The 12,309-nt window shown below is 42.7% G+C and overlaps 1 protein-coding gene across 9 annotated transcripts in view; it reads right to left on the bottom strand.

Moving 5' to 3' along the window:
• The window catches only part of LOC139546365 (phospholipid-transporting ATPase IH-like), a 111,335-nt gene extending 99,597 nt beyond the window's left edge, over positions 1-11,738 (bottom strand). For all 9 annotated transcript variants that reach the window (XR_011669206.1, XR_011669208.1, XR_011669209.1 and 6 more), the window contains exon 1: positions 11,211-11,738. Coding sequence is in view for 2 of the 9 variants with exons in the window: in XM_071354669.1 (XP_071210770.1) it covers positions 11,211-11,249 (39 nt within the window). In the remaining 7 variants the exon portion in view is untranslated. The remainder of the gene's footprint in view (positions 1-11,210) is intronic.
• Between the last annotated feature and the right edge of the window lie 571 nt (positions 11,739-12,309).

Raw genomic sequence — 12,309 nt, 5'->3', positions numbered from 1 at the left:
TGTAGACCTGCTATATAAACACTGTGCAGGACATTACATCAATGTAGACCTGCTATATAAACACCGTGCAGGACATTACATCAATGTAGACCTGCTATATAAACACCGTGCAGGACATAACATCAATATAGACCTGCTATATAAACACTGTGCAGGACATTACATCAATGTAGACCTGCTATATAAACACTGTGCAGGACATAACATCAATGTAGACCTGCTATATAAACACCAGGCAGGACATAACATCAATATAGACCTGCTATATAAACACTGTGCAGGACATTACATCAATGTAGACCTGCTATATAAACACTGTGCAGGACATAACATCAATGTAGACCTGCTATATAAACACCAGGCAGGACATAACATCAATATAGACCTGCTATATAAACACCGTGCAGGACATTACATCAATGTAGACCTGCTATATAAACACTGTGCAGGACATTACATCAATGTAGACCTGCTATATAAACACCGTGCAGGACATTACATCAATGTAGACCTGCTATATAAACACCGTGCAGGACATAACATCAATATAGACCTGCTATATAAACACCGTGCAGGACATAACATCAATGTAGACCTGCTATATAAACACCAGGCAGGACATTACATCCATATAGACCTGCTATATAAACACTGTGCAGGACATTACATCAATGTAGACCTGCTATATAAACACCGTGCAGGACATAACATCAATGTAGACCTGCTATATAAACACCGTGCAGGACATTACATCAATATAGACCTGCTATATAAACACCGTGCAGGACATAACATCAATGTAGACCTGCTATATAAACACTGTGCAGGACATTACATCCATATAGACCTGCTATATAAACACCGTGCAGGACATAACATCAATGTAGACCTGCTATATAAACACTGTGCAGGACATTACATCCATATAGACCTGCTATATAAACACCGTGCAGGACATAACATCAATGTAGACCTGCTATATAAACACTGTGCAGGACATTACATCCATATAGACCTGCTATATAAACACTGTGCAGGACATAACATCAATGTAGACCTGCTATATAAACACCGTGCAGGACATAACATCAATGTAGACCTGCTATATAAACACTGTGCAGGACATTACATCAATGTAGACCTGCTATATAAACACCAGGCATGACATAACATCAATATAGACCTGCTATATAAACACCGTGCAGGACATAACATCAATATAGACCTGCTATATAAACACTGTGCAGGACATTACATCAATGTAGACCTGCTATATAAACACTGTGCAGGACATAACATCAATGTAGACCTGCTATATAAACACCGTGCAGGACATTACATCAATGTAGACCTGCTATATAAACACCGTGCAGGACATTACATCAATATAGACCTGCTATATAAACACCGTGCAGGACATAACATCCATATAGACCTGCTATATAAACACCGTGCAGGACATAACATCAATGTAGACCTGCTATATAAACACTGTGCAGGACATTACATCAATGTAGACCTGCTATATAAACACTGTGCAGGACATTACATCAATATAGACCTGCTATATAAACACCAGGCATGACATAACATCAATATAGACCTGCTATATAAACACCGTGCAGGACATAACATCAATGTAGACCTGTTATATAAACACTGTGCAGGACATTACATCAATGTAGACCTGCTATATAAACACCAGGCATGACATAACATCAATGTAGACCTGCTATATAAACACCAGGCATGACATTACATCAATATAGACCTGCTATATAAACACTGTGCAGGACATTACATCAATGTAGACCTGCTATATAAACACCGTGCAGGACATAACACCAATGTAGACCTGCTATATAAACACTGTGCAGGACATTACATCAATATAGACCTGCTATATAAACACTGTGCAGGACATTACATCAATATAGACCTGCTATATAAACACTGTGCAGGACATAACATCAATATAGACCTGCTATATAAACACTGTGCAGGACATAACATCAATATAGACCTGCTATATAAACACTGTGCAGGACATAACATCAATATAGACCTGCTATATAAACACTGTGCAGGACATTACATCAATATAGACCTGCTATATAAACACTGTGCAGGACATTACATCAATATAGACCTGCTATATAAACACTGTGCAGGACATAACATCAATATAGACCTGCTATATAAACACTGTGCAGGACATTACATCAATATAGACCTGCTATATAAACACTGTGCAGGACATAACATCAATATAGACCTGCTATATAAACACTGTGCAGGACATAACATCAATATAGACCTGCTATATAAACACCGTGCAGGACATAACATCAATATAGACCTGCTATATAAACACTGTGCAGGACATTACATCAATGTAGACCTGCTATATAAACACCGTGCAGGACATAACATCAATATAGACCTGCTATATAAACACTGTGCAGGAAATTACATCAATATAGACCTGCTATATAAACACTGTGCAGGACATTACATCAATGTAGACCTGCTATATAAACACCGTGCAGGACATAACATCAATATAGACCTGCTATATAAACACTGTGCAGGACATTACATCAATGTAGACCTGCTATATAAACACTGTGCAGGACATAACATCAATATAGACCTGCTATATAAACACCGTGCAGGACATAACATCAATATAGACCTGCTATATAAACACTGTGCAGGACATAACATCAATATAGACCTGCTATATAAACACTGTGCAGGACATAACATCAATATAGACCTGCTATATAAACACCAGGCATGACATTACATCAACATCATAACATTCAACCTTTTTGAAGATGGCGTTGACTGACATGGCAGCTCTTCTTCTAGCTCCTAAGCAACTTTGCAGTATGTTTTTTGTGTGTGTTGATTCCTACATTATTAGCCGAGAATGTTTTTTGTGTTATAACATTCAGCCGGAAATAACTGTTGGATATCAGAGCGGTGGTAACTCACCATATATTCCGACCAGAAATACAACTTTCCCAAGTTGGATTCTTTGTTCTTACCCCCACAAGGCAATCGAATTTATCCCAGAGGTTGCTCCAAGACAGCGCCGGCGGAGAAAAAGCATTCGGATTGGACTTCTAGTCCGACTAAGGAGGCGTGCACACCATCCTCCGCTTCTGAGTATATTACTTGCTAATGTTCAGTCCATGGACATAGTAGACGAGCTCAGGGCGAGGATCTCCTTCCAGAGAGACATCAGGGACTGAAACATACTCTGTTTCACAGAATCATGGCTCTCTCCGGATATATTGTCCCCGTCCATGCAGCCAGCTGGGTTCTCAGTACATTGCACAGACAGCAATAAAGAACTCTCCGGGAAGAAGAAAGGCAGAGGTGTATATTTCATGATGAACTACTCATGGTGTGATTATGATAACGTACAGAAACTCAAGTCCTTTTCTTCACCCAACCTAGAATACCTCACAATCAAATGCCAACCATATTACCTCGCATGAGAATTCTCTTCGGTTATAGCCTTATATATTCCCCTCAAGCCGATACCACGATGGCCCTCAAGGAACTACACTGGACTTTGTGCAAACTGAAAACCCACATATCCTGAGGCCGCATTTATTGTAGCTGGGGATTTAAACAAAGCAAATTTGAGGAAAACGCTACCGAAGTTCTATCAACACATTGCCTGTAGTTCTTGTGCTTCAAAAACTCTTGACCATTGTTACTCTCCGTTCTGGGATGGCTACAAGGCCCTCCCCCACCCTCCCTTCGGCAAATCAGATCACGACATTCTGCTCCTCCCTTCCTATAGGCAGAAATACAAACAGGAAGAACCCGTGCTAAGGTCTATTCAACGCTGGTCTAACCAATCGGAATCCATGCTTCACGATTGTTTTGATCACGCAGAATAGGATATGTTCCGGGTTGCCTCTGAGAATAAAACTGACGTATACACAGACACCGTGATGGAGTTCATCACTGTGTAGGGGATGTTGTTCCCACCGTGACTATTAAAACCTACCCAAACCAAAAACCGTGGATAGATGTTAGCATTCGCGCAAAACTGAAAGCGCGAATCACGGCAAGGTGACTGGGAAAATGGTTGAATACAAACAGTGCAGTATTGCCCTCCGTAAGGCAATTAAACAAGCAAAACTTCAGTACAGAGACAAAGCGGAATTGCAATTCAACGGCTCAGACATGAGACGTATGTAGCAGGGACTCCAGACAATCACAGATTACAAAGGGAAAACCAGCCACCGACATTTTGCTCCCGGACAAGCTAAACATATCTTCGCCTGCTTTGAGGATAACACGGTGCTACCGACGCAGACTGCTACCAAAGACTGTGGACTCTCGTTCTCCGTGGCCGACGTGAGTAATACATTTAAGCGTATTAACCCTCGCAAGGCTGCCGGCACAGGCAGCATCCCTAGCCGCGTCCTCAGAGCATGCGCAGACCAGCTGGCTGGAGTGTTTACGGACATCTTCAATCTCCCCCTATCCCAGTCTGCTGTCCCCACTTTCTTCAAGATGTCCACCATTGTTTCTGTACCCAAAATGACTATCGCCACGTAGCACTCACTTCTGTCATCATAAAGTGCTTTGAGAGGCTAGCTTGGCCCCACTACCCTCTGTAGCGCCTTGCGGTCAGAGGCTGAGCATTGGGATACCAGGCAGTGATGCAACCAGTCAGGATGCCCTCAATGGTGAAGCTGTAGAACCTGAGGTTCTACACCATTGTCTTGATCATGGTGAGAGAAAGGTTGTTGTCCTGGCACCACACAGCCAGGTCTCTGACCTCCTCCCTATAGGCTGTCTTGTCGGTGATCAGGCCTACCACTGTTGTGTCATTGGCAAATGTAATGATGGTGTTGTAGTCATGCCTGCCCGTGCAGTCATGAGTGAACAGGGAGTAGAGGAGGGGACTGAGCACGCACCCCTGAGGGGCCCCTGTGTTGAAGATCAGCGTGGCGGATGTGTTGTTACCTACCCTTACCACCTTGGGGCGGCCCGTCAGGAAGTCCAGGATCCAGTTGCAGAGGGAGGTGTTTAGTCCCAGGGTCCTTAGCTTATTGATGAGCTTTCAGGGCACTATGGTGTTGAACGCTGAGCTGTAGTCAATGAATAGCATTCTCACATAGGTGTTCCTTTGTCCAGGTGGGAAAGGGCAGTGTGGAGTGCAATAGAAATTGCATCATCTGTGGATCTGTTGGGGCGGTATGCAAATTGGAGTGGGTCTAGGGTTTCTGGGATGATGGTGTTGATGTGAGCCATGACCAGCCTTTCAAAGCACTTCATGGCTACAGACGTGAGTGCTACGGGTTGGTAGTCATTTAGGCAGGTTACCTTAGTGTTCTTCGGCACAGGGACTCACTAGCCGGCTACCAGCCAGTTACTCAACCGTGCACCGTAGAGGCTGCTGCCCTATGTACATAGACATGATATCACTGGTCACTTTAATAATGAAACACTTTCCATTTGAATTATGTTTACATACTGTTTTACTAATTTCATATGTATATACTGTATTCTATTGTATTTTAGTCAATGCCACTCCGACATTGCCTGTCCTAATATTTATACATTTGTTAATTCCATTCTTTTAGATTTGTATCTCTGTGTCCGTCTCCCGCTGTCCATCTCCCGCTGTCTCTCAATTCAATTGAAGAGGCCTTATTGGCATGGGAAATATATGTTTACATTGCCAAAGCAAGTGAAATGGACAATAAACAAAAAATTAACAGCATCCCCCATCCAGCAAAATACCAGGAGTAAAACAGATAGCGAACAGAACCAGGGAGAATACTCATTTGGTATAGAGCAGACCTAAATCACTCTATTAAATTAATCAAAACAGGAACATTTTACATTTCGCTTGAAATTTTTAAGGAAATTATCTCAACAGCCTGGCCACAGCTGTAAATGCTGTAGATGCCACACTAAACCAAACAAAGCCTCTGCACTCCTCCTCTCAACCACTCTTCCTCTCACCCTCTCCACCACTCCTCCTCGCACCCTCTCCACCACTCCTCCTCGCACCCTCTCCCCACACACACACGTCTTTCTCTGCCCAGCACCAGTCAACAGCAGGCAGGCAATATACCACTTCTATTATTACCAGCCTACAAAACAACATGCTACAGGAGGGAGTGGACCCAACACACACACACACACACACACACACACACACACACACACACACACACACACACACACACACACACACACACACACACACACACACACACACACACACACACACACACACACACACACACACACACACACACACACACACACACACACACACACACACACACACACACACACACACACACACACACACACACACACACACACACACACACACACACACACACACACACACACACACACACGTCTTTCTCTGCCCAGCACCAGTCAACAGCAGGCAGGCAATATACCACTTCTATTATTACCAGCCTACAAAACAACATGCTACAGGAGGGAGAGGACCCAACACACACACACACACACACACACACCCAACACACGCATTTAGACACTTACACACACACACAACACATGCTAAATAGCATACATATACACACACACACGCGCGCGCGCTAACACGTACTTAGACACTTACACACACACACACACACACACACACACACACACACACACACACACACACACACACACACACACACACACACACACACACACACACACACACACACACACACACACACACACACACACACACACACACACTTAGACACTTACACACACACTAACACACACTAACACACATGCAAAAAGAGGCCCATGACACACAGCATTACACACACTAAGTGACATCTACTCAAACAATCACTTTCACACACAGTCAAGCATCCATTCCCACCACCGTCAAGCATCCATTCCCACCACCGTCAAGCATTCATTCCCACCACCGTCAAGCATCCATTCCCACCACCGTCAAGCATCCATTCCCACCACCGTCAAGCATCCATTCCCACCACCGTCAAGCATCCATTCCCACCACCGTCAAGCATCCATTCCCATCACCGTCAAGCATCCATTCCCATCACCGTCAAGCATCCATTCCCACCACCGTCAAGCATCCATTCCCACCACCGTCAAGCATCCATTCCCACCACCGTCAAGCATCCATTCCCACCACCGTCAAGCATCCATTCCCATCACCGTCAAGCATCCATTCCCATCACCGTCAAGCATCCATTCCCATCACCGTCAAGCATCCATTCCCATCACCGTCAAGCATCCATTCCCACCACCGTCAAGCATCCATTCCCACCACCGTCAAGCATCCATTCCCACCACCGTCAAGCATCCATTCCCACCACCGTCAAGCATCCATTCCCACCACCGTCAAGCATCCATTCCCACCACCGGCTCAGTTGAAACCCTAAACCAGTTATATAAGGTTGGAACCGTAGGGGGTCGTTTAACAGAAAAGAACAAGAAGACGCTATAGTTGAGACGGCTGTTCTGGAAATAGACATAATTAGCAATACATTCTCTTACTGTTTTCCTTCTTTAGTAGTCTGGAGGGAGAGGTGCATGAACGTACACACACGCAGAGAATTTTCACTCATACCTCATGTTATCTCAGGTATTCACAGGACAGAGTTAGGGTGCCAGCATGTAAAAAAAAAAAATGTGCATCAGTGGCGTGTTTTCATGGATGCCAAGGGAAGCCAGGTTTCCCCCCCAAAAAATTGACCAAGAAAAATATAAAAAATACAATTATTTAACTTTCGTCTCTGTGTTTTATCATTTTCCTTAAATTCACAAGAGGCTGAATGTATCTCACAGGAGAAAACATCCAAGCGAGCGAAACAGCGCCCCTCTGTCTCTCTACTTGTACGCCATATATCTGATGCCGTCTGGTCCAAACGAGCATGACATTGTTGCCGCCCATAGCATTGAAGGTAAGGGAAGCCAGCGAGCATTTGGCCTCCCTTGATAAAAAACATTTTCAAAGAAATGGGCCAATCAGCGTTGAACTAAACTGAGCGAGCTTAACTGTGAATGGTCCTGACGCACCAAAAAATAAGTGTCAAGGGAAGCCAGCTTGGATTTGGAGTGACTCCTATCAAACTCATTGAGAACATACGTCATTGACAGAAAAACTTGAATTGTTGCATCTTGTTGTGTTGTTGTCCTCCGGTGGCCAGCTAGCCAAAATTGTCCCTTTCCTATATTAGACATGGATTGAGTTAGGGATTTGGACTTGTGGTTTCACTTAAATTCTCTGTAATGGCCAATGATTATAACAGCGTTTCTGATCCAACCATTAATTCATACATTGTTGTGCCCCTGGCCTGAGAGGATGGAAGTTCAATATGTAGCTAGATGTAGAAGGCTAATGTTAACTAGCTAATGTCGCCCATGAATGGAAGTTAGACTAGCAAGCATTTTAGCCAGGTAGCCTAAGGCAACAAAAATAAAAGCGTGTACTGTATGACAGAGTGATAGACGGTTTCTTCAACACGAAAGAGATGAGGATGGTATTGGTGTTTCTCTACAAGTCGGGTGAGTCAACATGTTTTTCTACTTGTACAAACGCGTGCGCACACACACACAGAAATCACAACCATGGACAGCCACATACTTAGCTTACGTTGATTGAACTAAATTGTTTTTGGTGTCTTTTAGTTGTCACTGTATTAGGCTAAGCAGAGTTGGTATGATGATGTTGAAATGGTGTTGGAATAGTGGAGGCAGCTCCTGTTTTCTTTGTGACTTGTGGTAACTCTCTGTGGTTCTAAATCAATAGTTGTTTAGTGGTCCGAAAATATTAACTTGCTTGACTATGCTGTAGGTCATGTAACTGTCTGTTACTGTACATGCAATATGCTTTGTAGACTTCACTGGACAGAGGTTGCTATCTTATTTTGTGATACAACAAAGGTGTGGTTGAATTTATTCTGTGTCTTCTTATTGTCTCTGCCGTTAGGCCTTTTATATCCTGGTCACAAGGCATATTAGGTAGCGTCGGTAAATATCAAAGGAAACTGGAAAGTGGACAGTAAAGAATAGCTGGTGGGGAAAAAGGATGGATTTTAGGGATTTTTTGCATATGTGTTGCTCTCCACGTTCTGGAGGACCGAGTTTTGAAATCAGTGGAATTCGAGTATGATAACTAAGGAGATGGAGAAAACACCTGTCTCTGGATTACATCTTCAAACTAAGGGCAACCATGGCATCCGACTGGAGACGCATCCATCCATGAATTATGTATACGGGTAAGATAGTCCTGCTAGCTACATTTTCAGATATTACACGTTTCTAATTTTGACAGAAAGAGACATTTACTTTGCTAGCTATAGTCCAATGTTAGCTAGCTAACATTGAACCTGGTTGGTTAGCTACCTGCAGATTCATGAAGGGTAGTAACATCATGAGTTGGGATTATGGTTCATTGTTTACCTAGCTAGCTAGCTACAGGTCTTAACAAAAGACTCCACTATGCAAGTAACCATTTCGGGTGCGCTCGTAAATTCAATCTGGCCATCTACTCAGATTTCAGAGCACTCTCGTCTGAGTGTGCCAGAGCTCAGAATAACTGATGAATTTATGAACGCTGAACAACTGTTGAATATGGCTGGTGTCAGTAAACGTTGGCAAAAAAGCGTAATTAAATTGTTGCCAGCAGCAAAGTTTCAGTCACCAACGCTCTGTATAACATGAAAACAGCCTAACCAGCTCTGCTAGGGTGAGTAAAATGGTCAGAGTGGGGTGTTCTCTCATTATGTGTCTGAAAGTAGCTAGCAAGCTTGCCAACGTTAGCCAGTTAGCTTGGGTGCTTGACTGCCGTTGTGAGGTCAGAACGTTCGAAACAACCCTACTCATCGGCCAGAGAGTCCGGTATGCGCTCTGAACAGTCCGAGAGTGACACGTTTTGAATTTACGATCGGACAATCTGACAGCACAGTTGCAGTCACCAAAGCTCTGGATAACATAACAGCCTAACCAGTTCTGCTAGTGGGAGTAATGTTCAGTGAGCTGTTCTGTCATTTGTGTCTGGAAGTAGCTAGCAAGTTAGCAGTCAAGCACACAAGCTGTTAGGACAGAACTCTCAGATCAACTCTTAAGGAGATGGGTGGGGCTAAAGCTTAATTAAGAGGGTGTGAACGATGCTGAATGGGTGTAGACAAAGAAGGGCTCTCCAGTAGTAGTACCAAAACATTCTATGGCCATTTTCTCAAAAGTAAGTTTACAAGTTTATTAACTTTCAAAGCAAAATTACTTTGTCATTGTTCCTCAACTGTAGTGTATGATGCACTATTTTGTAGCCCTGAGTCTCTACTTTTATCCAATGTAAAAAACACACTTTCAAATTTTGCTACATAAGACCGAATTGAGCCGGTCGGTCACATATGGGTTATATTAACAATGGTGTTTGTTCTTCACTGGTTGACTTTTTCTTGTGGCAACAGGTCACAAATCTTGCTGATGTGATTGCACACTGTGGTATTTCACCCAGTAGATATAGGAGTTTATCAAAATTAGATTTGTTTTAGAATTCTTTGTGGATCTGTGTAATCTGAGGGAAATATGTGTCTCTAATATGGTCATAAATTGGGCAGGAGGTTAGGAAGTGCAGCTCAGTTTCCACCTCATTTTGTGGGCAGTGTGCACATAGCCGGTTTTCTTTTGAGAGCCATGTCTGCCTACAGTGGCCTCTCTCAATAGCAAGGCTATGCTCACTGAGTCTGTACATAGCTTTCGTTCATTTTGGGTCATTCACAAAATTCAGGTATTCTGCCACTGTGTACTCTCTGTTTAGGGCCAAATAGCATTGAAGTTTGCTCTGTTTTTTGTTAAATTCACCAGCCAAGTTTATCTGTATTCATATTCCACACACTCTTCCAATGCATCCGTCTGGACCTTTCTGGCACATTCGACATTCAGCTCGAAAACGGTTACCGGATGACATGTTACGGTTACCGGAGCCTGGACTGCCGTTTAGCTGTGACAAACCTTTGATCACATGTTTGTCATCAAACATTAACAAACCGCCGACTCAAACAACTGGAAAAAATAACCTACAAAACCCACGTACGTCCCTGTTTCTACAAGTCAACATTGTTACATTGTAACTAATATTTAACAGAATGCCAGTTTCAGATGATGTTACTGGAATACAACGCAAACATACTGGCGTTTATCGATCCGCTACTTACGTATCTACTGATGAGATTCCGTAGTACGCTAAAATCCATCCTTTTGACAGCTCCCCACCAGCTATTCTTTACTGTCCACTTTCCAGTTTCCTTGGATATTTACCGACGCTACCTAATGTTCATCTCTCCTCCAGCATACATCGTTCACAAGCACTGTCTCTCCATCTATATGAGCGTGAGAAAGCAGTGGTCTTTCAGTCGGATGTTCTGATTTCCATGTCATCCTTTCATGTTTGCGCTTTGGACAGCCATGCAGCTGTTAAATGTGACTGTACTGCTATCCTTGATTCATAGTTTCCAGAATGTCCCTTTTCACAACGAATAAACGTTTGCAAAACGGATCATTGCACGGGCTTTCGAACAGCTTATTTTCACCTCTTCCATTGGTTGTTTGTTCCAAGAGTGCGTTTATCTTCTCGTCCTTCTAGAAATCTCCTTTCACATCAGTCTTTCCCCCCAGTCCCGCTGCCTTTTCGATCTGTTATGGTTCTTCCATCTGGAGGGAGAAAATGCGAAATGTTCATTGCTTCCATACGTCAGAATGCTATGCTGCGCCTGCGTATTGAAATTGTTCTCGCCATGCACAGCCTGGTAACATAGACTAGACGTAACATAGTAAATGTAAATCCTACACTCTCAAGTTAGTATGATATGTTACGTTTGGTATGGGTACATAAGACAGAAGGTTACTTAAAGCAAAAACGAAAGGACGGTGGTTGGTTGGGGGGATCATCAATGACAATTTTACGTAATTAGCAACTTTGCTACTACTTATTACTTTTTAATAAGTAGTAGCAGAATTTGTTTTTAACTGACTTGCCTAGTAAAATTAAGGTTAAATAAAATAAAAACAAAAAAGTTTATGAAATAAAGGAAATACTGTAAGCTTGTTCACTCAAGTTCCCTATATATAATATTAGGTTTTGGTTGAAGATCTGATAACAGTCAGTATCAAAAATATGCAAAAGTAGAGAAAATTAGAAAGGGGGCAAATACTTTCTCATGGCACTGTATATATAGTTTTACGTTTAAAGGTTTAATATCGCCTGCACAAGTACAGTGTAATTACTTTTTTGAAACTCAAAACTCAACAATGCAA

The sequence above is a fragment of the Salvelinus alpinus genome, chromosome 20 (assembly GCF_045679555.1).
Source record: "Salvelinus alpinus chromosome 20, SLU_Salpinus.1, whole genome shotgun sequence".
Taxonomy (NCBI): domain Eukaryota; kingdom Metazoa; phylum Chordata; class Actinopteri; order Salmoniformes; family Salmonidae; genus Salvelinus; species Salvelinus alpinus.
The sequence above is the reverse complement of the archived record's forward strand: the minus strand, read 5'-3'. Positions and strand labels throughout refer to the sequence as shown.